Source organism: Pagrus pagrus (assembly GCF_965226575.1).
Source record: "Pagrus pagrus genome assembly, chromosome: 13".
In the NCBI taxonomy this organism is placed as follows: Eukaryota; Metazoa; Chordata; class Actinopteri; order Spariformes; family Sparidae; genus Pagrus; species Pagrus pagrus.
The window spans coordinates 18,564,917-18,592,843 of NC_140197.1; the positions used below are offsets into that span (position 1 = coordinate 18,564,917).

At 40.3% G+C, this 27,927-nt stretch overlaps 5 protein-coding genes across 5 annotated transcripts; 2 read left to right on the forward strand and 3 right to left on the reverse strand.

Moving 5' to 3' along the window:
- Window positions 1-3,061: 3,061 nt before the first annotated feature.
- On the reverse strand, window positions 3,062-5,236 carry smim10l3 (small integral membrane protein 10 like 3). The gene is made up of 2 exons (XM_084370599.1): window positions 4,866-5,236; window positions 3,062-4,000 (listed from the first exon to the last, which is right to left on the reverse strand). The coding sequence occupies exons 1-2, from the start codon at window positions 5,043-5,045 to the stop codon at window positions 3,980-3,982; spliced, it is 201 nt and encodes a 66-aa protein (XP_084226725.1). The 5' UTR covers window positions 5,046-5,236; the 3' UTR covers window positions 3,062-3,979.
- Window positions 5,237-6,254: 1,018 nt separating this feature from the next.
- On the forward strand, window positions 6,255-13,535 carry rac1b (Rac family small GTPase 1b). The gene is made up of 6 exons (XM_084370495.1): window positions 6,255-6,608; window positions 8,884-8,955; window positions 9,504-9,621; window positions 9,859-9,921; window positions 11,650-11,809; window positions 11,903-13,535. Exons 1-6 carry the CDS (start codon window positions 6,574-6,576, stop codon window positions 12,031-12,033), a joined length of 579 nt encoding a protein of 192 aa, XP_084226621.1. The 5' UTR covers window positions 6,255-6,573; the 3' UTR covers window positions 12,034-13,535.
- Window positions 13,536-14,596: 1,061 nt separating this feature from the next.
- Window positions 14,597-17,082, reverse strand: LOC311267360 (inactive serine/threonine-protein kinase 19-like). The gene is made up of 7 exons (XM_084370411.1): window positions 16,945-17,082; window positions 16,472-16,570; window positions 16,244-16,386; window positions 15,921-16,156; window positions 15,564-15,661; window positions 15,280-15,427; window positions 14,597-14,892 (listed from the first exon to the last, which is right to left on the reverse strand). The coding sequence occupies exons 2-7, from the start codon at window positions 16,566-16,568 to the stop codon at window positions 14,847-14,849; spliced, it is 768 nt and encodes a 255-aa protein (XP_084226537.1). The 5' UTR covers window positions 16,569-16,570; window positions 16,945-17,082; the 3' UTR covers window positions 14,597-14,846.
- A 171-nt stretch (window positions 17,083-17,253) lies between these two features.
- On the forward strand, window positions 17,254-20,557 carry dxo (decapping exoribonuclease). The gene is made up of 7 exons (XM_084371114.1): window positions 17,254-17,331; window positions 18,177-18,622; window positions 18,699-18,925; window positions 19,133-19,352; window positions 19,481-19,616; window positions 20,026-20,120; window positions 20,206-20,557. Exons 2-7 carry the CDS (start codon window positions 18,183-18,185, stop codon window positions 20,333-20,335), a joined length of 1,248 nt encoding a protein of 415 aa, XP_084227240.1. The 5' UTR covers window positions 17,254-17,331; window positions 18,177-18,182; the 3' UTR covers window positions 20,336-20,557.
- Window positions 20,558-27,660, reverse strand: slc25a17l (solute carrier family 25 member 17-like). Its single transcript, XM_084371115.1, has 9 exons — window positions 27,334-27,660; window positions 27,064-27,124; window positions 26,208-26,274; window positions 25,819-25,973; window positions 25,423-25,539; window positions 25,179-25,324; window positions 24,386-24,481; window positions 23,730-23,812; window positions 20,558-23,623 (listed from the first exon to the last, which is right to left on the reverse strand). The coding sequence occupies exons 1-9, from the start codon at window positions 27,406-27,408 to the stop codon at window positions 23,476-23,478; spliced, it is 948 nt and encodes a 315-aa protein (XP_084227241.1). The 5' UTR covers window positions 27,409-27,660; the 3' UTR covers window positions 20,558-23,475.
- Window positions 27,661-27,927: the final 267 nt, after the last annotated feature.

Below are 27,927 nucleotides of genomic sequence, written 5' to 3' on the forward strand. Positions count from 1 at the left end.
ACCTAACCACATGGTTTTTGTGCCTATACCTAACCAGAGCTTAGCAGCTAAGCTTAGCAAAGCGTAGTGCGAGAGAGAAACAGAAGATTGAACCTAAAGAAATGTAAAGTTGCAACATAAAGAAACATACAGTTTAACTGGTGGTTTTGGCAGATACACACTTTGATTTTATTGTAGTGACTGGGTTTGCAAAGCTAAAAGAAAACATTAAACAAATAAAAAAACTTGATCAAACCTGGATAAAGGCAACACAGATCCGCTGAAGTTTTACACATTGAAAAAGAGAAATCCAAGGACACCAGCTCTCAAGACCCCATGCAGATACATTGTTTGAAGTTTATGAATAATGTGTAAGGAAGTGGGTTGAACATTATTTGTACTGCATTGCAGCTTTAATTGAATCCCTGCCATTTCCATTCGCAGCATTATCACTCTTTCACACGCAGTCAAATAAAACACATGTGAGCTGCTGCAAATGCCAAAGGCTAAAACTCAATAATCTTTATTCCACAACCCCCTTTTTTTTCTGAGGGTACAAATGGTGGTTGGCAAAAACAGAGTAAAGATAACCCGACTTATCCTTCATCTATAGATCTCTCTCTCTCCCTCTCTCTCTGCCAGTCCTCTATGATAACCCTATTAAAATATTTTCCTCTGGCAAATCCCTGAGAAATAAATCCTCTTTTTCCAGAAGGGGGGGGGGGGCAGGCAGGAAGGTTTGTCTGTCACATGGAGAAATACAGTTGCCTTGGCAACCGCTGATGGTTTTACACTGCAGCTTGGCATCTGAGTGACTGGTTAGGATAAGTTTGCTGGGGACATTTTGCGCTGAGCGAGGGCGTCAGCAGTTTGAAAATATGCTTTAAAAGAAGTGCACGGTCAAGGCAAGTGACAAATGGGTCTGCTAGCTAAGATTGGTTTTGTCTCTTCTGATACAGATGCGAGATTTTGATTGATGTTGATCAGAGAAAACAGAGCAAGTTTACATTTCCTCTCCAGAGGCAGACTTACTGTTTAAATGACACAGTTTGTAAAAAGCCTTAAAAATAATTATCCATACAGCAATACACAAAGATATAGCTCTTGTGATATTACAGCTTCATTACCTGTCTGATTCTCCCCTGTATCAGCCAGCATCCTCCTCAAAGAGGCTGACAGCTCAGGATGTTTGTTTTCAACACAGAGGAGGTGTATCCAGCACTGTGATAGGCTGCTTCCCCCGTGTGGACACATGTGGTACTACAAGAGGAAGTAGTCCTGATGTATCTGGGTTGATTAATCTCAAATTCAGTCCAGTCCAGTTGCACCTGTGCAATGCTCTTACGGATGACTTTATATTTTTAATGTGGAGAGTTAGTGCCATAGCAGTCTGTGGGTGTGTCAAGGGAGGTGACATGAAAAGGTCAGTGAAGGCAGTTACAGACATTTAAGACACCGTTTTCTAAGAGAGCCGTAAATTGAAGCTTGGAAGTTGGACTTTTTGGAGGGAAACTAATTATGTGTGCTTCAATATAACATGGATGATGATTTCTGTAATCTGTTTTAGATGTAATGAGTCTCCAGGAGCTCTTATTCTTCTTATTCAGGACAGGAAGGCTCTGCAGCGGGTGATTAACACCGCCCAGAACATCATTGGTACCCATCTACCAAGCATCAGTGTTGCCTTGAAGTGAGGTCAAAAGACGGCAAAACCCCAGCACTGTCTGTTCAACCTGCTGACGTCTGACAAGAGAAACAGAAGTATCAGCTGCCGTACCACCAGACTACAGAGCAGCTTCTTTCCTCAGGCTGTGAGACCCCTGAACTCATCCTCCACACTCCAGCTAAAATAATAAGTGAAATAATAATTTGTTTCAGTCTAACACTCTGATTCACTATCAGCAGAGCAAATTAACTTGCCTGATATGAAGATTAAAAAAACATAATAAAAACATTGTTGTTTGGATTAAAAAATATGGCGAGTAAGTAAAAGGGATTAGAACAATTAATATACAGTTTGAGAGAGTTGTATTTATTTTGTAAACTTGCTTCTTGTTTTTTGTTCCTCTATGCGTCTATTGTGACATTTAAAGTAAATGGACTGTATGGAGCGTCTCTAGTCTCAGCGACCACTCAAAGTGCTTTATAACACAAGTCATCATCATACACGTTCATACACTGGTGGCAGAGGCTGCCACACAAGGCTCATCAGGAGCAATAACCATTCATACAGACTCATGCACTGATGGAAAAAGCCATCAGGAGCAGACTGGGGTTTAGCATCTTCCCCAAGGACACTTCAACATGTAACTGCAGGGGGCAGGAATCAAACCCCGACCCTCAGATTGGTGGACGACTGCTCTACCTCCTGAGCCACAGTTGCCCCAAGTAGAAAATGTAGTTGAAGGGAGGGGTGTTTGCCACATTTTCCTGCTTCTATGTTGTTAAAAGACATATAATGTAAGAGGGACTGCATGTATAAATGGAAAAATATTAGTAAAAAATATTGTTTTTAAAAAACTTTATGCCTTGTCTTTAAAATACCCTTATAAATGTGCCAAAATGTGTGAAACTAAAGGAATAAACTAGCAAAGCAGTTTAGCAAACCTAGAAAATAAGGCCTGAAAATAATATTGCAATGTTTTTAGGATATATGGTGATACGAAATATATCTTAATATTTTGAAATCTCCTCAAAAGAATTCAAAAATGCAAAGACTTGACAACAAAATCAAATATCACGATATTTTTGACCAAATACCTCAATACTGATATTATTACAATATTGTAGGGATGACTATTGGTACTTTCACAAAATATAAACAAAAGGAGATTTTTGATAATCAAAATTGATGTTGACATAATGACTCATTTAGAGGGTTAAGGCAAGTATTAGAAGTAGTAAGTTTAGAAAATCACATCACTTCGCTGTAATGCGGTCTTAAAACCAGGAAAAGATGACACTTTGATATAACGATAGCCAAAATCTAAGACAATTTATAGTCTCATATCATATAACTATATATAATATCAACATAATGATGGAAACTGATTATTGTAAGAATGACAGAAAAGGCTTAAAATGGTGATTTCATTCATTTATTCCTTCCCACATTCAATCATCCTTACCCCCACTTCTGTGACTTCACAACCCTGCACATACATTTTTCACAGAAATGAAAACTTGTGACAAATGCAGCTAAAAAACATTTTTCATGTAACATTTTTTCACCAACGACGCCTTTTTCCTAAGTGCCACAGATATGTAGAAACACAACGATGAGTGTGACGACGTGTGCGTACAAACACAAAGAAGACATGCAGTGATTCCCTCAGAGACTGCACTTATTAACACATTGTACATTTCCAGTAGGACAGGCGTGGCAGCTGTGTTGTCATCCCACAACGAAACCTCTGCTGAAAGACCACGTACCATTTATACAGCTAGCCCCAACCTCGATTAAAGTGTCGGCACCATGCCTGTTTGTGTCATGCGATGTAGATATTTTGCTTTTTTAACTTAAAGTGAGATGTTTACACTGAACCCCTCAGAAACACACGTCAGACAGCAAAGAGTAGCTACAGTAACAATCATCTGCTCTCACGCCAGAGTCCTTCATATCCAGAGAGAGGGCAGTGTCGAGATCAACCCTTCATCCGGCACAATCCTCACGAGCGGATCCTGAATCTCAGGTGGCAACTTAAAAGGGTAAACATCAGGCATGTTTCCCCCTCCTTTCACACTTCACTGCTCACCCCCGGCTCAGTTCTGCAGACACCGCTGCCGTCCTTTCCCCTGCAAAGGCACTGGTCTCATGTGACGAGGGCTGACCGCGACGACCAGCCGTGTCACTTTGTGGCATCGTCACGCCAGTTCGCAGAATCACGTGTCCTCTTCCTCCACATCGCTGTGCAGTGTTGGACAGATTGTTTTTTTTTTTTAAGAGGGCTGAAACACGGCAGTGCTCGAAATCAAAAGTCCAAATGCAGGCATTGAAGATTCAGTGGATTTCAATGTGGACCTGTAAAGACACGAGGAGGCTGTTAGGACATGCAAAATGATTGGATGAGACAGATATCTATAACAGCAATGACGAGCATAAAAATAACAGGTCATTGATCCTCATGTTTAAATCAGCAGCCAATTTATTAGGTACTGGGTTCATTCTGGGATGCTGTTGAACTGTAAGTAGTCAGTTAGTCACTTTGTTGATCATAAACATAACATTACGACGTCAACTGACAATATTTACTTCTGAAATGGCAACAGACATCTTTAATTGCTGCTCTTTAAATTCAGCTGAAACTTTCATTTGCTTACATTGTTTACAATTTAACTTCCACTGCTTGCAGGTGTTAGTCTAACCAACTGAATACCCCTCGAGAGGGTCAGAGGATTAACCCGGTGTCCTCTACGATGCGAAAAAACTCAAAAGCCTCTCTGGAGAGCCAGTTTTTGGTTTGTTTGTGGGCTACTGAAGAAACATGCCTCTGTAGATATAAAAAGGCTGATAATAAGGTAACAAAAACATAAAAATCTTTAGTTTTAGTTGAATATACAATTTTATACTACATGTGTGCCCCTAAATCCTACACACTGGACCTTAACAGCACCACACACTGCAGCCAGCTAACTCATCATTCAGTTCAGTCAGCAGGACTGTGTTGGGCATCATTAGTTTTTAGCTTGGTGTACCTAATAAACTGGCAACTGCTTCAAAATGGTGTTAAAAACAAAACATGACTTCAGGCAGCATCATGTTTATATGTAACTCAACATAAAGGGCCTTTCCCCAACAGCTGATGCCTTATTTACGTTAGCAATCTGGTAACTGACAATCTAACGGCTAGCTGCCTTGTTATATTTAATAATTAATGCATGATTACCTGTAATCTGACATTAAACATCATCGAAGCGACGAGGTAGATGTAAGGGAATCTGATTCGCAGACGCCATGCGAGATCAAAAAATATCAACAAAGTCCTCGTCAAGCCTTTGGAAAACACTCCGTAAGTCCGACCAGCGGAGCCCGAAAATCGGAGCACTAAATAAGACAGACCCGCCATACAGGCGAAGTGTGCCCGGCTGTTGCTAAGGTAACTGTGAGCAGGTGAGTTCAGTGACTCCTGATGTGTGACAGTTCATATTTCTATCGCTGACTGACGCCGAGCTCCATTTTTAAATCGTCTGCTTGTGCTGGCAGAGCTGCTCCACCCCGACAGCTTCTCTACCGAGTCCTGTTATGGTCAATGAAGGGAGGGCTCATGACGGTGTGACACACCCGGAAGTTGAAATCTCACAGGAGCTATTTTACCCTGACTTCAGACTCTCAGGCAGATTTACAAAAAATAAAGAAATACAAATCAAAACAATACCTTTATAAAAAATATACTGTACACATATAATGTAAGTATAATGTATTAAAATATATGTTTAAAGTAGCTCCCAAAAAATAAATTTAAAAGCATATTATGAGCTTCAACAGCCTTCTTTTATGTTGCCATAATGAAATTGTTAATAACTGTGTCCATAACACTTGAGTAATTTCTTCATTTAGGGTACAATATGTAGTTTTGAGGAAGAAAATTTTAATTTGAGGAGAAAGTTCTTCATTGACTGATTTTTCACGCCTAAACAATCTAAATAAACCAACTTTATTCGTTGTCATGTCTGACTAAACTGAATTAACAAACTGATCTTAAAGGACAACACAATTTCATACTGTTTTACTTATATTATACCCACTGTATATTTGGCGGACCCTAGCTGTTCTGGGGACCTAATTTTCCTGTGAGAACAGCGTTTTTACCCATGATTAATTGTCTGCAAATCAATGACTCAATTAGTTGGCTCGCCTATATTCTAGCGCTAAATGCCTTCATCTTGTAGTTGGATTGTCTGCTCAGTCTTTCTTCTTTCTGCTTTTTTATGTTTCAATCTATGGCACTGAAATTGAGACTGTTTTACATGAGTGTTTCCTGGAGTGCAGAACCTGTGAGACAGCGCTCAGGGAACAAATCCCTGTATCAAACACCCATTTCCTCAATCGGTGTAACACTCTAAATCGTCCGCCTTACTCTGTATTTTCTATTAATTCATTAAAGGTGTAAAGTAAAAAAAAAAATCTTAAATTAACACTAACTTCCCGACACATGTCGTCTGATTACAGAGTTTGAATTCAGAAAACCCCGCTGGATTGCCAGCTGTTTGTCTCAGCCCTCTGAAAGTTTGTGTGGGCGTATCGACCCAGCGCACCGGATGCACCATCTGGTGGTGGTGGCTAACTTCATTTTTTTTCTCCTCAGGGGTGGTGGCCGCTGTTTTGCTTCATAGCTTCTAGATCAGCCCACGAAAGCATGGGAATGTTGCGAGGGAATCTCTGAGTAAACTTGTGTTAAAGTGCCAGATAAGTTCCTGTAAGTCCCCCCACACGCTGCTCGACACCCCGGGACCTCCGCTGTACCATCCAAGGCCGGCAGAGAAACGCTGTTGGGACATTTCACCGGCGAGCAAAGCGGGACAAAGGAAAAGAGACTTGTGAGCTAACGTTAGCTGACTCCCGGGCTAACTTAGCATTCCTCTAGCTGCGGCGCAATGCAGGCCATAAAGTGTGTCGTTGTCGGAGACGGGTGAGTTTATTAAACCGAGCTGACTTTTTAAGTTTCTGCCTCCCACTGAACGTTAAACTTAAATAACCGAGTTAGCTTAAAACTTAGCCGTCACCACATTAGCTAACATTAAAGCTGTTTGCTAGATTTTTTCCCCTCACGGGTAAAGTTAGCTGCCGAGCTTTAACTTTAACTACCTGTTTACCGGTGTGTTGTTTATAGTTAACTTCTTCTTTTTTTTTTTTTTTTGCTTATGTGAATAATTCGCCATTAATCATTTATCACATTAGTCATATAGCAAACTACAAAACAGCCAGCATGCAAGCGGTTGGCTAATCTTTGACCTGACGCTAAATCATCCCGGTTACAGTGTTTTCCTCGGACCTCACCGGGCAGCTCTCCTGTCCCTCTTCACCACACGTTAAACTCCACTTAGGCAACATTGACTTACAAACTGAGTCATTTGAATAGTTGTGCGCTTTGTTTGTGTTCGTCGTTTCGTGGGTGTTAACCTGAGTTTGCTGTGTAATGCGCAGTTATGTGACAACATGCGGCATGTTTTCTGTGAAGGATTCGTCCCGAGCAGCTACAGATCGGTCAGCCCTCACCGACTTTCATGTGTGTCACAATATGTATGGGAGGAAAATGCCCTCCTAACCTCTTGTTCAGGGTGTGGTGGATACCGCAGCAGCACAGTCATCCAAGGGCCTGTGGCTGTGTTTAATTTATTATTTTCGGTTTTAAAGAGGGGGACCTTGCAGTAGGCAGGGCTTCATAAGAAAGAGCACAAGATTGAAGTTCAATATGTGTAAACTAGGCCTCCTCTAGTGAGCTTGTGTGCACTAAAATGCAACATTTAACCTTGTTTCCCCCAAAGTAAAGGAAGATCAGGGGGCATTTAAGCATCTGTTTTTGTCCTGGAGGCCTGAGTAGAGCTGAGTCCATTGATTCAGTTAGCAGACCGACAGAAATCCTGAGATTTTATTATTAAAGGTAACGATCATTTCTTAAAAGTGGATATCGTGTGCCTTCTTCGTGTTATTATGATAACAAGCTAGATACTACATACAATACTAAATAATCAAAATATCGCAATATCCATAGCTAGAATTGTGCAATTTTTTTCTTAAAGGTAAAATATGTGACAGATCAGCATCATAATGAAGCATTGTAGTGCTGCAGAGATGCTCTGCTCTACACATCTCGTTCTCCAGATGTAAGAAAACATAGACAAACCCCAATAAATGCAAAGTCATCATGTTTTTAATAGATTCGTCAGTGAAAATGGAAAATTGTGATGCTTAACTGACCATTCCCACTAATTCCTGAATCATATTGCAATATCTGTCACAATAATATGATCATTTCTATTTATTACCATATCATGCAACCCTTTACCTTGGTTTTGGACCATAGTTCACCTCAAAAGAGGACCATGAATATCTCATCTTGGGGAACTTTCTGATTTTTTTGTTGACCAGCTGCATAACTAAGAAAATTATGTCAGATAAATTAATAATGAAAATTGGAGCCGCACTGATAAATGAAGTAGTTGTCAACTATTCACCAACTATTTGGATAATCTATTACTCGTTTGAGTAATTTCTTAAAGAAAAGAAAGACGGAAGAATTTTTTCCCAGCTTCCCAAATGTGAATATTTTCTGGTTTCCTTGTTCCTTTATGACAGTAATTACTGTTACTGTTACTGAATTTAATCTTTAACATTTAGAAATGTAGCAATCGACAATGGAGACGGGCACACATACATGAAAAAGTAATTTGTTAGTTTAAATACATTTGATTTTTAATTTAGAAAATACAAAAAGGCACTTGTACAAACTGATATTTGTACAATATAGTAGTAGCCTTAATTTGTGTTAGATTTTGTTGGACTAGTTAATGAATAGCCACTGATATTTTGTGCTTTTCAGTTTAGTATCATTCAAGAAACTTGGTATCTACTTAATCTGTTCCTTCAACACATAACCGCTTGGTTAAAACAGTTTTCTAACAGAACAATGTTGAATGTTTTCCCTATATGACGCCTGTTAATGATTAACTGACGACTGATTGTTAAGGCAGCTGACATCGACTAAAGAAATTGCTTAAAATGAAAAGAAAGTAATCATTAGTTGCAGCCCTTCGTAGGTGCTTACGAGTGCAGTTATACAAAAGAGGAAGTCGTATCAAATAATTCCCAGAAGGGGGTATTGATGACGGAACTATGGTCCATTACTGTTTATCAACAGTAAAATATAAACACCAAGTCATTTTTCCTCTCCTTCTTCCCTCCAGAGCTGTGGGTAAGACCTGCCTGCTCATCAGCTACACCACCAATGCCTTTCCTGGAGAGTACATCCCCACAGTGTGAGTATATGAGACTGCAGCCTGTATTTGTTTATTTATTTATGCAAGACTAGAAGTCTATCAACACTGGCCACCCATCATGAGTCCCCACCCTTTTTCCCTGTAAAGCCACTGCATAATTAAGGTGGCATCTTGCCCGTCAGCTGCTTTTTTAGATGAAAATGCAATATGTTGTGGAACAGGTTACAATCACTGCTGTGATCTGCAACCAAATGTTTAAAAAAGAAAGATTCCTGGAATATGATAATGGGGGTATTGTCTAATTGTAGAGCAGCCATGTAAGCCGTGTTGATCTGTATCACTGGCATGGAAATGGCTCAGTAGGCAGATAAACCAGATTTGGGTTTAGAAGAGCCAGATTGAATAAGCGATGAGTCATTCTCAAGAGAGCTGAAGAGGCAAAACGGATCAATTAAGAACTTGTTTTCCATTTTAAGACTTCAGTTTCGTGTTTCTTCCTGTCACATTTTATTCCAGTATTAATATTTTATTAGTTTATATCTATCCTGATAGGTTTAGCTCATTTTCCGCATTGTCTCGTCTGTCAGGTTCGACAACTACTCCGCCAATGTAATGGTGGACGGGAAGCCGGTCAACCTGGGCCTTTGGGATACAGCGGGACAAGAAGACTACGACAGACTCCGCCCACTTTCATACCCACAGACGGTATGATGATAAAAACAGACAATGCTGTGTTTTACTTCACCCATTGTGGTCTTTTTGATGTCAGTGGTGCCCTTACACAATCCATTTGGAAAGTTTGGCTACCAAGAGTGAATAAGGAAGTTAGAGGGAAAGAAAAACACCACACCTTTGTACGACGTGAGCACAAGAGTTTGTACTGTTGTCAACAGGAAGCTTTAGTTACGGGCTCTGATTGCATTGTTTTCCTTTTCTCACCAGGATGTGTTTCTCATCTGCTTTTCGCTTGTGAGTCCTGCCTCGTTCGAAAACGTCCGTGCCAAGGTGAGTGTAGAGACTGTAAAGTCATCTGCGTGGATCAGTTTTATGACAGAGCATGATGATTTTTCTCCGGGGATGACTGTAGACTTTTATTTTCACCTGTACATTTAATTACTGGTTTCAAATCTAAGTGCAGTTATTATCACCTTAACTTGTATGATCTCACTGTCAAGATTGAGTGTTTATCCACACCACAGCAGAAGTCCACTTTTGTTTAAAAAGTAGTAGTAGTTGTTTTATTTGTTTTTTGCATCTGTATGTCTGGAGGGGCGGGATGAAACACATTTACTGTGGTTTGGAGAATCTGCAGTTAAAACCTTTTTATCAGATTTTGTGGGCTACTTTTTTATCAATTAATACACAAAGTCAGATAAATCTAAATTCCCTCTTTTTTTTTTAGAAACCCCTTTAAAAATCAAACTAGCCTACAATATAAAAATCTGTGTGACCCATCTCAGTATATAAACATTCAACATAAACATCTTTGTGGTCGTAACAATTACTCCATATTTCGACTACTTATCTTGTGATGACAAAAAATGTAAATGGTTGCAGCCGTGCTGACATTGAGTTTTAAAATCCTGTCTGTCACCTTACATATAATGGTTTTGGCATCTGCTTATCCTTTAAACATATGAGTCTGTTATTCTAACTGGACTTCCTGGACCACATTTCATCATCTCATCGGTACCTTAAACATCACGCTCCACCAACGTATGCTTCTGCAGTGTTTTAATGCAGGGCTGCTTTCGGTCCAGATCCCTGCTCACATACCCCTGCAGCTCAGGGCAACATGAGGCAACTTTGTGGAGATGAAATCTTTATCGACTCAATGAGATGATGATGATTGCAGATGAGGAATATGCCAGCAGAGCATTATCTGCACACTGTCCATTAGCTCACAATAAATTATGAATGCCACATTTCGGTTAGATTGAGCGGATCGAAATGCAGCAAGATTATCAATGTGGGAAAGGGTACGATTGCCATTGATTTTTGGGTCAAACAACTCTGCAGTAGTCACGTGTGTTTATCAGCTTCAGCAGTGATGGAAACATGGCACAGTTGGACATGCTACTTTATGCCCCTTTTCTAGCGCAATGCTATGCTGTGCGTTGAAGTTAAGGAAGTTGGCACAAAATAGTTTTTCCATTCATCTCTTTTAAAGCAACGCTTGAACATGGTTCAGTTTAGTTTGAGTTTGAAAGATGTGACTGAAGTAAAAGATATAGAAAGAAAAGGCAAACGCATCAAAACTGAAAATGCAAATAGACAATATGAAAGCAAGTTAAGAAAACGTCATCAATTTGCAACATGTGCAGCATTTTGGAAACACGCTGCAAATACATCATTTGTTGCTAGAGTTTGTGACTCATGAAGTTATTGAAGTCAGGTCCGTGTGTCATTGTTTATGATCATGCTGTGAACTGACTGCCGTGTTAATCACTACAAATTCTGTTGATTTCACTGTAGTGTGTTGTGGGATTTGCAGCACGTTTCCTAAATGCTGTTCATGTGTTGTCAAATTGGCCACCGTATGTTTGTGACATGTGACAAAAGAAAACAGAAAAGCAACCATGTATAAGGAAAAGAATGAATTGCACATTTCTAGCAGGTCTACCTGTGCTTAAAGAAAATCTGTGTACATGTGCTAGCGTTGGTGTAAAAACTGGGATAGACATGCTTGGAAAGTTAAACTCCTAACTTCTCAGGGTTGTGGTCTTCCTGCAGTGGTATCCAGAGGTGAGACACCATTGTCCCAACACTCCTATCATCCTGGTGGGTACCAAGCTGGATCTTAGAGATGACAAGGACACCATTGAGAAGCTGAAGGAGAAGAAACTCTCCCCAATTACATATCCCCAAGGACTGGCGATGGCCAAAGAGATTGGTAACAACACTTGTCAACTTGAGTTTATATCTAGCATTATTCTCTTTTTTTGTGCAATATATTTAAAGAAGACAAATATTTCTGTTTCCTCAGGTTCCGTCAAGTACCTGGAGTGCTCAGCCCTGACTCAGCGTGGCCTTAAAACTGTGTTCGACGAGGCCATCCGGGCCGTCCTCTGCCCTCCACCAGTCAAGAAGAAGGGGAAGAAGTGCTCTCTCCTCTAAGACTTCCTCCACTGGAATGGTTACAGGGGAACATGACCGCTAGTGATGAGGGTGGCTAACGATCACAGGAGAAACACACCAGTATACACACAAATACAATGTACTTCAGATTCTTTCCTTCCATATGTGTAGCTACAGCAGTTCTACCAACTGTTTCCATGAAAATTTTGACATAGGGGTCAGATTTAGGCGAAGGGGTTAGATCATAGACCCTAGTTCTTACCCAACATCATATACTGTATAGACAAGTGAAATGAAATTCTCGAGGCCTTCTAAAACAGATTGGATGTTTTGTAAAAAGTGGACCGTGGACTGTTTTCCATTTGTTCTTCCACTGCTTGTCCACCTTTTTTTGTTTACAGTCTTGATTGTTCGTTTTGAGTGGAAGAAATATTGCCAAATGCGTTCTGCAGACGTGCTGTATTTTAGCAGAAAAGAGCGTTTGTTCTGTTGTCTCACACCTTTAAACCTTCGACATACAGCTGACAATTTGCCGTTTGTGTGCCGCTGTTCGTTCAGCTCCATGACCAATGGCATTTTATCAGTTTTGAGTTTCATTTTTTGGTCATGTGTCATCGCACTGTCAACGAGGAACTTGAAGTAACCATCTGTGAAGTTCTTTTTTGCCTCAAAATAGATAGTTGTTTTCAGTCAGAGCACATGGATTGAATGACGCCTGAGACATACTGAAAATACAGACTGGGAACAGATCTTCCGACACCAACAGTGCTATTACACCCTTAGAAATCAAAATGATCCAGTATTTTATGTGTTTGGCTCCAATCGGACCTGTCATGGTATTTTTCTTTCTGCAATATTCCCCCTAGAAGTGTCTCGACTGTGTAGCTGCCCAGGGAGTGTGAAGCTGAAACTTTATTAGATATCGGATTAGAACTGTTTAGGTGTTTTGGTGGCGGGGAACAAGAGCACCTTTAATGCTCTGTGGGCATTTATCAGAAACCTTTTGTGCAGCACATTTTGATTTTAATAGCATCACTACTGGCTAAGCAATGTCACTAAGAAGAGCATTAAAGCCTGCTAATTACAGTAACAAAGCTACTGTCGGTTATGGTGTAGTATACAGTGTACTCATCTTTTTGTTATAATCATGTGATTTGACTATTTTGTATCTTTCTTCACAGAAGTTACACTTCACTCACTGTATTGTTAAACTAACACTATGAATATCCTTTTGTTTATTACCTCTACAGTTAACGCTACCTTAATCTCCCTACAATGCCTAGCTTTTTGTAATTAATGCTGATAGCATGTATGTGCAACATATACTGAAAACTAAGATTAGAATGCTACAGTTATATTTTTTGCCTATTTACAAAATGTATTTGAACTACTAGATCAGGGGTTAAGTACATGTTGCTCATCTGTATTGTATTCAGACATCAAGCTGTGCTTTAATTCAAGCCAATGTTGTGACTCTTTAGTTTTATGGATAAAAGCTATTGTCACTTTTTGAAAAAGCCAATAAATTCAAGTAAAACTGACTCTATTCTGCCTCTCTTTTGGACAACACTGTCTGTTTTCCCCTATTTCATCACAGAAATGAGAAAATACTATTGAGGAGTGGTCAAAAATATTGATTCTTATATTTCGAATGGCTTAAAGGTATATTTGTGCGAAAAGTTGTTTTTTTGCGTCTCATTCCCCACTCGTCAAATTCTGACGCTTTGGGATGGCAACTGAACCGACCTACAATCCCAAAGCTAAGGTACAAATTTGACCTTTAGTTTTCTGCAGTATCGATGCACCAGTACCAGCTGCGCTTTCCCGCTCTCCTGTCTACAGTGAGTCAACAAAAACCACTGCAGTGCCCACATGCTGTAGCTCTGAAGTACATTTATTTGGTGCTGTTGTGCTTAACTTACAGTACACAAGCCTTCTATTATTTTTTATTTCCTCAATGTTGTGTCAATTTTGGTATCAAATATCAGTATTGTTCGATGTATTGTGAATCACCTCAATTGAGTAACATCTACTTTGTTCAAGTGTGAAATAAAGCCAAGACTACACTGGGGGAAAATGAAGAAGTGAAGGGTGAATCAGGAGGCTCAGATTGTATTTATAGTGTTGCCAGGTTAAAATATATCAAGTAAATTGACACAGATTGGTCAGAGAGTTAAATAGCCTCTGAATGCAGGAACCATGGCAGACTCTGTTTCTAAACTAAACTTGGCTACTGTTGATCTCTGCTAGCAGAGCGGAGAGAGGCACTGAGACGAGGCACTTGTGCATAAAGTCACATCCTTTGGACTGTCACAGAAAGTCTGAGCCGAGTCCTTCATAAAGAAATCCACAGCCCAGCAGCATTTAACAGCTTGAACACATCAATCAACAAATGTTGCTGTAATTAGCATCTGAATTGTTGAGTAATAGTCAAAAATGTCTTTTGTGAGGTCAAACCAAAATCTAACCAGGTTATATTGCCTCCAGCAAAGGTTATCGGAGGCATAATCAACAATCTAGCTTTGTCTTTAATGACAGTTGGGCAAGTTTGAGTCTAATTGTTGTCAGTCACATAAGTAATTACTCACATATGAGGAAAATAAACATTTCAAATACTTTTATTACAAGATAAATCAAAACCTGACAAGGTCATGTCAATTTAATTGACAATTCATAAACCCACAAGGTTTATTAGATAATACATTTGGCACAAAAACTAAATCTGAAATCTTAACTTAATTTCTTCAGTTCTCATACAAACATAACAATCTTTGAACATCTTAAGCATTCATCATCTTCAGTCGCTCGCCGTCTTCGATCGAGCACGGATCAGTCAGTCGTGTTGCTGTGGTTCAGGAGTCGACAAATCGTAACATTGTCCCTGAAGTTGTGGGTATGCTGAGAAGAAAGAAAAGTGTTATTCAGTATTCAAGATGAGTTAACATGTTGAGTTGGTCAGGATTAAATGGTGGATGAAAGTTCAAATGTGCTCATGCTTCCTTGAGGTGAGATTTTAAACAAATCCTGGCTATGTTTTATTTGATGGCTCGCTGATTTTTGAAGGTTTTGACAAGCACAAGCACATAGCTACTTCAACACCTGAGAGTCAGCATCTAGCCTGGTTGTAACAGAAAACCCCTCAATTACTGAACTGAGAGGATCATAAAAGACAGCAGCTGCATGAAGTACCTGACCTTTTCATCTGACAGATGGGCAAACTCTGGCCTACTTCAAAACCTCAAACCATCAACCCTTTTTCAGAATCTGTACACAACCAAATATTACCTCTCCACCAGCTCTGCACCAACAATGTCATGGATGTGGTATTTCATGTGGAATTTCACGTGCACAGTTGTTTTGCGCTCCTCCAGCTCTGCCTTTAAGACTTCGCTATATTTGGACTTCTTCACCATGCCGAGCACCGCTTTACGACCTGACAGGAAAAGCGGTGAGGTGGTTAGAAACAAACACTCATTTCCCAATTAGCAAGCCGCTGTCAGAAACCTTTAAAGTGAGAAATTTACACGTGAAATTTAAGCAAAGTATTGTTCAGACTTCTTTGCACCCACCTTGTATAAAGTACTTTGTGAATTTGCCAGAGTTGGGAATGGAAAGCCACCAGCTGCCTGCGTCCCTCACAGTCAGGACCCCTGACTTAACCAGCTGCCTGCATCGTTAGAAAACACAGTAAATTTAAATAAAAGGCTGCAAATACATGAGGAAAAACAGATTATATTTTGTTTCTACAATGTTTAGTGAAACTACACCATGCTGGTATGAAGTAAAACGCTGGCTTACATGGCTGCACTACTAGGTGTGACGTTTTTTAAACAATGAATCACTTTGTAGGGAAACTCCAATGTGTGGTGTTTTAACTACAGTATTTCACAATGCAAACGTAAAAAAAAAAGAACAGTCTCTCGTACGTTATCTCAGAGTCCGTGAAGAGGAACTCCCTGAGCATCTTGTCTTTGCTGAAGCTCAGATCTGTGGAAGGTGACAACACTTTCTCCAAGAACCTCTCCACCGTAGCTCGAGTCGCTCTGCCCTCCTCGGCTGCCAACACTTTGGCCTTGTAATCTGAAGCAAAAATCAGCCCAAAAGCTTCTGCATCAAACCCGAGCTGGAACATCAGCACTTCTCCTCGTTCACGCAGTTTATTCTGTGGACAAGAAGGAGGGAAGTGGGTTGTATCTTTGCATTTTAGACCGATAAACATAATCTTTCTGACACTAAAGAGCCATCCTACCAGCTCCTTGTCCACCAAAGTCCTGTCATGGTGTATGCTGTAGAGTTGGTGCTTCAGAACAATTTGGGGTAAGGCATCATTGAAGAGCTTCCTGGGGAACAGTGTCATGAGGTACTCGAGGGTGGATTTGATGTCAGTTGGTCCTTAAAAGGTGAAGAAATAGATGAAAGTGAATTTTACATCTTTAAAATTAGATTTCCCCAAACTGTTATTAGCATCCACACCTACCATCTCCATTACTGACGACTCCAAACTTCTCAGTGCCAATTCTTATTCTTTTCTTCACCTTGAAAGCGTCAGAAATCAGAGCCCGTTTCCTGTTCATACCTGGAGGAGAAATAATGGAGAGAAAACATTACTTGCAGAGTTGACCTGTTCACAGGCTGCTGCTTATCTCCACAGACTCCAGTGTCTCCACACTGAATCAGGACAAACAAGTAGTCAAATGCAGGCTATAGTATATCACTGGCAGCAACATAACTAACCGTTTCTAGTCAAGGATGTTAACCCAAATTATAGCTCTGAGAAGAAAAAACACACATGTCACACTTACTCAGAAAACCACCGGTTCATGGTGACATGGTGTTGTTTTTCTCGTCAGCCAAGCTAATGCTGCTAGCTAGCTAGCTAAGGCGACTTTGTGTGCACTCTGAACGTACAAATAACAAATATTTGACTTGTCAGACTACTTCAACACTTACCTGATAAATAGTTGTAGCAATACTATTGGTTTTCACATCGCTTTGGTCCCGTTCAACGGCACACAGCGTTCACAGCTTCAGTCAACAACTCAAAAAGCCTTTAAACGGTTCTAGGTAGGAATGTACCGACTACTTCTTTCTAAGACCCGCCCTCCTCTGGCTGTAATTGGCTAGCGCTCATCGCCTTCGTCCTCCTCTGCGTTTGATTGGATAACTCTGATATTTCAACCAAGCCCTAACCAATCACACTCCTCATACCTAAATCAAACAACCAATCCAACAAAGGAAACCAATCAGAGGCAGCGTAGGGCGGGTCTTAGCAAGCACGCGGAAGTTGCGTTAACCTGTGGTGGTAGCTAGCTACTCAGCTAATGGAACAAACACACTGTATGTATACTTTATCTCATTTATTGTAATTTGCCTTTTTGTTTTTTGTTATATAAAATGCTGCAACACAATATAGACGTGTTAACACAAAGACGTTGTTATTATAATTGTGTCGGACTCGACATAACGTTAGCTTAACGTTAGCTACATTTGTTATGAATGCTGAATAAACTAGGTTTTCATTTATTTACTGGTAATTTAGTTTTATAAAGTCATATTAATAATAATGGCAAGGCAAGGTATACAAACCAGCTATATTTGGACATCTGTGTTAACATACAACAGTCACGCACGTACAGGTAATCCTCAGTAATGAAGGGTAATTAAGTACATTTACTCAAGTACTGTATTTAAGTACAGTTTTGAGATACTGGTACTACACTTGAGTATTTCCATTTTTCTTTATATTTCCACGCCACTGCAGTCTGTAGGCAAAAATTGTACTTTACTGTACAAAACTAACTGATAACTTTAGTTACTTAGCAGTAATACATATCCTTTGCTTTTACTTACTTGTACTTTTGATAGCTAAGTACATTTATTGACGGAATATTACTCTTGACTCAAGTACTATTCGTATTGATAACTTTCACTTTTACTAAAGTCATATTTTAACGTGAAATCCAGTATGGCTTTACCTGTTCACACAGTGCAGACCCTCACTTCTACACAGTGGTTAATGCAAACAAGAACAAACAACACACATACAAAAAAAGGATTTAGGACTGGCTTTTTTTTTTTTTTTTTTTATTTTCTTGCCTTTCCTTCAAGAGAACAAGACAATCAGGAAGATATGAATAATCATCAATGTAATTGGTTTGTTTCATTGCTCCTTTCCCCACTAGGTAGCAATGGACCACCACAGATCCCACAACCCCAACTCCAGCCAACAAAACCGCCATTCAGCATACAAAAGGCGGAGAGATGACACTGGAAGAAGACCAAACCACCACCAGTCTCAGTCTGGGTCACCTCCTTGGCAAAACCCACCGAGGTCTCGAGGTTTGAGTACCAGAAGGGAGCTATATGAAAGAGACTTTCCTGTGTACAAACAGCCTGTTGAAGTGGGATGTTTTTCCCTCGACTCTGAGCGGAGATTCTTCAATGACAGCAGGCAGCTGAGATACTACGCAGAACCTGAAAGAAACCCTAATTTTGACCTGAAGGATGGATACAAGGACCGCTATATTAAGAGAGACGAAAGTGTGAAGGAGAAGCTGGACCACATCCTACGCTGGATCTTGGCCAACAGATCAAAGCTCAGCTCAAAGGCCACCACGGCCTCATCATGGTAAGTGTCACCATGAGTCAAAGAGTCACTGTCCCTGTTGGACATGTATTCTCTGATCAACCTCTGCTCTTCCCAGTGCTTTAGATGTCGACTTTGTGACATGGCGTGGTCATCTGACAAAGCTGCTAACCACTCCCTATGAGGCGCGGGAGGGCTGGTTGCTGGCGGTCACACGATTCAGGGGCACGCTTTACATCAGTGAAGTGGAAACAGAGGCCGCTCGCAGGGAGAGAGATAACCGCACCGAGAGGCATGCGGAGATGATGTACTGGGGATACAAGTTTGAGCAATACACATGTGCAGGTAGGCTGGTTTATATAGTGGAGTATTATAACTGCTGTTAACTTCATTTTCTTTCTAACCTTAATTACTGATCAGTTAAGATATTGATTAAACACCACAGATCAACTCAGCTATGAAATTTGAAAAAACCTCACAAGAAAAACATTTGGATACCAGTGATAAGCAGATGTTGAAATGATAACGTTTCACCTTTGTCCATCCCTGTAGATAATGTCCACAGTTTACCTGACCCAGGAGGAGTGGTTAACACTAATGAGGGCTTCTGCACTGTGGTGCAGACTCGGCTCTCAGATCACAGACTTCTGTTCTCCGGTGAGGTCGACTGCCGGGATAAAGATCCAAAGGCTCCAGCTCCTCCCGCGTGCTACGTGGAGCTAAAGACCTCGTTAGAGATCACTACTCCCAAACAGCGCAGCAACTTCCACAGGTATTAGACGAAACGACAAAACATCACATAATAAACCTTTTCATGTTGTGATGTTTGTTGAATAATTGATTCACACACTCTCAGCGGTTTTTGAAGTAAGTTTTCCACATTTTGGTGGTGGTCCTCAGGTTCAAACTGATCAAGTGGTGGGCCCAGTCTTTCCTTCCTGGAGTCCCTCGTGTTGTGGCAGGTTTTCGGGATCATGACGGAGTTGTTGTCGCAGTGGAGACTTTTCCCATCTCTAAGATGTCACAACTCATCAAGGTACAGAGTCATTTGCAGCGATTAACAACTGGTCAAAAACGTATCAGAGCACTGAGAAGCCATTTTTTTTTCTTTAGAGCTGAACAAAACAAAAATATGAGCCTTAATTTTAGTGGTAATGGTAATTTTTTTAATTAAATTTTTATTTAAGAACTATAAATAAGGTGACATGATTTTTGCTGCAGTCTGTAACAAACAAGCATGTTCCCTTACATCTAGTGAATATGATTTGTAGGCCCGGGCATGTCTGTGGCTCCATTTGCAGCTCTTTGGATATTACACTTTCAGTAACATTTTGATTGTTCAGGCCTGTTTTTATTTCTCATAAAAAGGTACTGGACATGAATAAATAAAAAACATTAATTCAAATATTTTCACTTTTTCTGTCTGCCGCATTTCCTCTGAACAGAGTGAACAGAACTGCTGGAAGCCAACAGTCTGCATGAACTTCTGCTGTGATTTCCTGTCTTTTGTGAAGCAGACAGCTACTGAGGACGATCCAGGGTGAGTTGCATTAAAAAGACTCCACCGTTCACCGTTTATTTCAAGCGCTCTACGTTTTTCATGAATGATTATCGCTCCCCTCCAGCGTGGTGTACCTGTTCTCCTACGAGCCCCACAGAGATGTGACCTACTCCATCCACAGGGACTCCCAGTATTCCTTCCTGCCACACTGGTATGTGGAGGAGATATCCAGAAGTCAAGACTCGCACCATTAGTCCTGATTTACAAGCAAGACATGGTCAGCTTGGACTATTAATTCAGACCTCCAATGGAGGGTGTATATATTTGTTCATCCTCTGAGAGAGGCTATGTTGATTAATTTTGTCACTGATCACTACTAGATGATCCTTATTTGTTCAACAGTGTGTACTGCGGCATGTTTTTTTTTTTCAATCTTGCATGTGATGACTTTAAATAAAACAGTTATTTCTAATGTCCATAGTGTTTGTCAAACTTTATTATTGGTTTTAACAATAATTTAAACCCCTTAACAGTGGTAAGTTAACCGAAACAAAATTAGGAAAGAATATATGTAAAATAAAATAAGAAAACTGTGATGTAAATAAGTGAAGATGACTTCAAGTAAAGCTTGCATCAGCAGTTACAAAGTGTTTTCATGTAAACTGTAAAGACAACACATTTCAGCAAAGTCAAGTCTTGTCATTGGAAAAAAAAAAACAGTTATAAAGAAGGCCACAATTAACGGTGCCAGTGGTGTAGTCTCGTAGCTGTTGTCCAAATGTGTCACTGCCTTTTCTGTTGTTTTTGTTACGACACATTAACCCCGACTGGACTCCTTAACTATTAAATAAAGCTCATTCGGCCCTCCTGCATTTTCTTTGTTCAGAGCTTTCAGCATTTTCCACACACCTGCTATCCTGCCATTATGCATTTTCTTCACTGGTAGTCTAAATTTGATATCTTACTGGACTTATTTTTATTACCTTACTCTGCTTTTTTCCCCCATGAACACCTTGTTCCACACCTGAACTTGCTTTGCATTTAGAGTGGAAGGCAAATGAACACTTGACTTGAAACTATTTATCTAAGACTAGGAGAGTTATTAAAGTGCACCTCTGACATGTGAAACCAAAAGTATCCTCACTGTTTGCAACGAGGCTACACCACTGGCACCAGTCAAAAGGCTGTGATCTCGTCAATGTGATGTTACAAAGTAATACAGACTGCAACCTGTTATAATCAAAACTCACACGTTAACAGTTTAACATCAACATAAGACGTAAGTCAACTTGGTTTAAAGATGAAAGGCAGCAAAAACAGAAAAGACACTGATAAACAAATACTGTAAATTACTGCAAGCCCTGACTACCTTACACAGAGCAGGACACTGAGGTAACTGAGGGAAGACGTTTGCGTGATAAAAGGTTCATACTGACCGATATGAAGACAGCAGAAGGATAAGTGCATTACGTGTTTGTGTAAAATCATCAACAGTCATTAAAGCTACAACAGTTCATAGTACAGTTTGTTCGTGAGATTTACATCAGAGGCACTTAGCACCTACTGCGGTATTTGTACACATGTAACTTAAACTCAAACTATGCAGGGTTAAGTAGTCCTTTGCATTAAACTCATTTTTACTCAATATATTATAAATGTTTAGATCAAATTGGTTCTGAAAAGTAGATTTTACACACAAATCTAGAAATATTAACGGGGGCTCTTCACTTTTCTCCCCTTTAGCTGTTCTTAATGACAGTCAGCACATTTATCTGGCAGGAGTTCATGAGGTTTCTATTAAACTTAATTAAATTCACAGTTAAAATAAGAAGAATGGTCCATTAGCTTACATCAAGGCAATGCTGCCAAGTAGGTATCTTACTGATATCATCATTTGCAGCACCCCCCCATACTAAAAGAGACAGTTCACCCCAAAATAAACTTAAATGTGGTGCTATTTATGTGGAGATTGTTTTGGTGTGAGTTGCAGAGTTTTGGAGATATCTGCCTTCTCTCAAATATAAGACCTTTCCAGAAATCATGATCTGGAGTAAAATGCAAGAGCATTTTATGTCAATTTTAATTTTAATTTAAATTCTCAGAAAACAATCTAGAATGATTCGAACTCTACCATAAACTTGCGTTGTAGAGCGTAATATTTATCACTTTTCCTGCCCCTTAGAGAGTCTGTCCAGACGGGAAACAGGATTGTTTCTATCCCGGGCGTCTGAAATTTGTCTGAATATTCTTTCGCCTCTCCATTTCTCCGTCCGTCGCTCACTCACCTAGGAGGATGAGGCACAGTTCAGCAGACTACATGCTGTACAGTGCCAGAAACAGGTTATGATAATAACTGGGAGGCACCTGGGAGAGGGACTGAACGGGAGTGCCTCAATGAAAAACGGGAAAATCGAGAGGGTTTGCAAGTACGAGGAGGACGCCATTATGGTGTTCATCCTGCACTGAAACGAGCACGAGCCTCTCTTCAAGCAGCTGAACATACACATGGTCTGTTGGTTATCTTGAGTAACTGGGTCATGTTTCTGTTGAGTTGTTTAAATGTATTTCTTTGTAGCTGTGAGCACCACAAGCAGAGTGAGTGCCATCTGGTTCCATTAAAGTGGACAGCTGACATCTCAGCAGCCATTTTTCTCCTAAACTTGCCAACTCACACCAAAACAATGTAGAAGGAGGTAAGAGGAAAATATACATTTTTGATTTTGGGGTGAACTTTCCCTTTAAAGAAAAACAGTTTGACATTTCATTTTTTGACATTTGCGATTGTAATGAGATGATAAGATAAGAGTGGTATTAATCTTCTCAACTACTGAGCCAGCTATAACTCTCTCGTCCTAGTTTTAAATTCTCAGCAGATGTCCTTTTTTGAAATTTCATGGCGAGATATGATTTCCTTTGTAGGCGAGTGGAATATCTTTTAAAAAAGCTGATGACACTGGACGTCTTCCAGTGCAAATGAACGCACTCTCTGACTCCTTTTCATTCAGACTGGAGCCACTTCAGCTTTTGCATTCAATGGAGAATCTGTGAATGCGGCCAAATCGAAGAATAAATGCATTTTCATAACTTCCTTGGGATACGTCACACTAAATTGCTTCAATTTACCCTGAAGCTCAAACTAAGTTCAGCTCCTGTGAGATCTCTTAGAACCATCTGAACAGAGAAAATCGAGGTCGGTCTGCACAAATCGAACTAGTTAAAGGTTAAGAAAGAGCTGGTATTACACGTATCACACCCAGCTGTGGTTAGTGTGGGAATCTGTGCCCCTAAAGGCACCAATCCCATCTCTTTCCTGGCATGAACGTATCATCTGCCGGCACTGATTGAACCTACTGACGACTACTGTTCTAATGCGGTGCTGAATTCAAACAGGCGTTCACTGCTTCAGTTTCCTGTTCAGGCCCATGACTTTGAAAGTAGCAGTGGTGATTTTCTCGTACACGACAAACATGAGGGCGGCCGTCAGCACCGTCTGTAGCAGCTTGGCCTCCAGGCCTTTGTACAAACCAAAAACGCCAAACCTCCTGTAATAAAGGGAACACACGTATATTAAATACCCGCTTTCATAACATCTTCACCGGTGTGCTCGCTGTGTCAGTGAATGTGTTTATGTTTCATAGATGCACTCACTTGATTCTGTCCATGAGCAGAGAGAAAATGTTCGAGATGCCTCCGATCACGCCACCCTTGCCATCACCTTTGTACTGTCCAAACTGGTGGCAGAGCATAAAACGGGTTATCTTTCTTTCCCTCCTTGAGATTTGATCGATTTTTAGTCATTGTGAATGCTTCTAAAGGACACACATGAGGTCTTAAAGATGTTGTGCACCACTAATGATTACAGAGGTCCTCATTTGTTTTGTGTAGCTCTTCAAAATATAACATTTATGCAGATTTTCTATTATTTTTACTTAAAAAAACAAAACATGAAGAATTTTTTCCCAATTAAATATACTCCCTTAAAATATGCTACTCTTCTCTTGCCATCAACATATGTTTTCTTCACACAGTAGATGACAATGCATGTGATAAAGAAAGGAATCGAAAACATTTTAACATTTCTGTCATTGTCAACAAATCCTATGAAAAGGCAGAAACCAACAATGCATTACTTCAATACATTCAGACTTTTTCTACTCTATTTGTTGCACTTAAACCCAAAACCAAAGTTTCTGCTGATTGTTTTATTTGATTTGTTGATAGTGAGACAATATAAAATATAAGTGGGTGAGACATCATGGAACAGTAAACAAAAAGAGTCACATTTTTTATAACATAGTATTTACCCTCAGAATGGCCTGAACTGTCTGAAGAGGATATGTCGCGGTGGTAGCGATGGCCTTGGCAATGGCTCCGATGAGGAAGATCTCTGCTGAGGAGATCTGTGGAAGGAGACAAAGATTTAACACACTACCCAGTGTTTTTACTCATTAAGGCTTTCAAAACATAACCAATAGCTAAAATGACCGGCATATAAAACACAAATCAGAAGATGAATCCTAATCCTTCTGGCCCCCAGAAGATGAATCCTACTGATTGATCCTCTGACTTTTAATCTAGCCCCACCAGCAGGTTTAAATCTTAACTTGTGGTATACTTCAGTTTATGTAAACCTGCAAAACTAAACATGTCATCCCCATCAGCCTCAGCTGTACTTTGTATTCAGTGATAATTAGCAAAAGTTAGCATGCTAACATGCTAAACTAAGATGGTGAACATAGTAAAGAGCATGTTAGCATTGCCACTATGAGCGTGTTAGCATGTTAATGTCAGCATTTAGATCAAAGCACGGCTGTACCTAAGCTACCAATTATTTTCATTATTCCTGTTACCAGTTGAACTACAATTAATTAGGGTCACAAGTTTTCAACTATAATTGTCCATTATAATAAAGATCAAATTAAAAGGTCTTAACCACTCTACAATCACTGGCAGTGAAGAGATATGATGTGGAAAAATCAACGGTAGTGTTGTTGTGTTGTTTCATATCTAACCAGATTCTGAAAGAATCAATGAGTCAACGCGGTCGAAAAGCACACGAGGCTGACTGATTACGGTGATAGTGCAGTGTCCTCTCACCTTCTTCCCTCCTTTTCCTGCCCTTCTCTTCATGGCCTCATAAATCATGAACTGCACAGCCGGGTTGAGGACGAGGATTAGCGAGGGCAGAGTGCCGTTCCACAGAGTTCGGACACCCTCATTGGCTATGATCTGTGAGAAGGCATCTGGGAGGGAAAAAGACCAAAAACAGATGAGTTTTGCAATGTGGAAATAAAAAAAACATGTCTAAACTGGTAAAGTAGAATATAGATATATCACACACCAAATATGCCCCTGTACTGGGTCTGATGGAGGTCTTCGTTTCTGAACTTTGCCCCCTGCAGCTTCAGTCGAGTGTTGACCACCCACATGGGTGTGGTCAGGAGCACATTCACTACACCTGCATGAACAACAGATTGTTAGCTTTCTTGAGGCCTTGTTAAAGGCGCCTTGTGGAGTTTTTACCTCTATTAGCTCTAATGGAGCAGTTGTATTATAGAAGATCTTGGAATTTCAGACATGGGAAGACACTAACTTGAACTAACCTGAGCATAACTCTTATTTGTTTACAAGGAAACTCCCCAGGGCACCTTCAACTCCTCCAGTCAGCACATTTCGTACTTAATGGTTGCCATTAGTTCACTAATAATGATTAGTTTTTTGCGTCATGTGTGTTTACCTGATACGACGCCCATGAGTAGGTCTTTGCTGGGTCTGGACTTGCCTTCACCAGATGCCGCCAGCTTCTTCAGCGTGTTGAAGGTGTAGAAGTACACAAAGTTGGAGCAGCAGAGGCTGGAGATGACTGGCAACCAGCCTCTGTACAGAGACTGACTGGGAGAAGGGGTGGACAGTTATTTGAATAGTTAGCGTTCAGTCACGTGGTCACATCTTCAGTTTCTTTCTTCTTGACAGTTTCTTCTCTAGCTTAGACGCATTTACTGATCGTAAATGTCTGCTGCAGTTACACGGCAAGTGTGCGTTACTCAGTTGTTCACATCAAACGAAGAGGTTTGTATTTAAGTACAAAACAAGCCACAATTCAACATAACATGAAACTTTACTTACAGGCCTTCTTCCTTTGCTATCTCAGCCAGGATGAAGGGGGTAGAGTTCGACTTCCGCTTCTCATCCACTGAAAAATAAACACACAGGTGCCAAAATTCAGTGAACAGTGCAGGAATGTTGAAGAAAACTGCTCAGCCTTAACAGCCATGTAATGTTAGTAAAAGTAGCAATAGTTCAGTGTACAAGTGAAAGTTATGCATTCAAATCTTTGGACTTTTAAGTAAAAGTACAAGAGGGAATATGGTAAACTTAAAGTACCAAATTTTATTCAGGCTGCCCATTTCAGAATAATATGTATTGTATCATCGGATTATAATTACTGATGCATTTATGTGTACATCACTTTAACCTGAAGCTGGCAAAGGTCGGGCTAATCATTACTACCTGTATTATATGTCTGCTCCTAAAAGGGGAGGAGCTTCACATTGTCAATGAGTTCAAGTATCTTGAGCTTCTTCTAGACTCGACATCTTTCAAATGTTTTTGAAGCTTTTTGAGATGTGACATTTATTCTGAAATTATTGTTTATATATTGATTATGATTAATTGGTTACAGTCTTTGATTTAAAAAAACAAAAAAACAAACTCATTTTAACTATGCATCTGTCTGTGTCTGTATCCCTGATGATACAGTGACAGAATGAGCTCATAGTGCTGCTGAGCTGAACATCTGCTCTCAGAACAGTAGTAATACTCTGTGGCTTGGCAGGATATCTTGGTGCCATCTTTATGGAAGTGCAAATCTAAATCAGTGGATCACTCCTTTACATCTAATGGTTAGTCCATCGTGAGGTAAACCTTGAGAGTCTCTGCTATCAGGTAACCTCTGTCCGAGATGATAAGACCTCCAACTCACCCTGCAGTCTGCTTTTGGCCGTGTCCAAAGGGAAGAAGACGGTCATGGCTGTCACACTCCCCTGAAAGAAAATGTATTGTAAAGATACTGACAGCTGAAGATAAAGACAAAAAGCCCACTCACTCACTCACTCGCCATTTTTAGTGTGTTAATAAGTCTTTTCTTTAATACCGGCGCTGCTAACATCAAGCTAGCAAGACAAGGCCGTGCGCATTCACAAACTTGACATAAAGTCGTGACATCTCCTCTTATTGCTTTATCTCTGCTCACCATTGCACCTGCGACCGCATGAACCAGAGTCTCGTAAGACAGAAGGTCGACAAGCGAGCCGCCGTTGCCGGACATCTCTGCAGCGTCTCCCGGTCAGACCGCGGACCAGACACCGGGAAGTAAGCGCGGAGCGACGCGGGGAGGAGATAGCTAACGCGAGTCGGTCCGGTTTTTCTAGCTGCGGAGCTGTTCTGGAGAGTTAAACAAACATTCACAGCGTCAACTTCATGCTGTTAACACGCTCAGATGAAGCCAGTAATATAATATATTACAGAGAGACAACTGTGGAGCAATGTTTCCGCCCAGTCCTCATTCATTGGTCGAGCCGGGCTGACAGCTACTTCTTCTTCTTCGCTCCCTTTTTCTTCTTCGTCTCCTTCTTTTGTTGTCGTTTATCAAGCTTTAAGATCCATCACGACACCAGCTGGACTGGAGGACATCAGCAGATTTAAAACAGACATGGAAATAACATTTCTAACATATTTATATAACAATACACCTCATGGAGCTCAGTGGAAGCATAGGAACTACACTTTTGTGTGATAATACCAGGGGTCTTTTACTTTTACACTTTTAAATGACATTTTAATACCC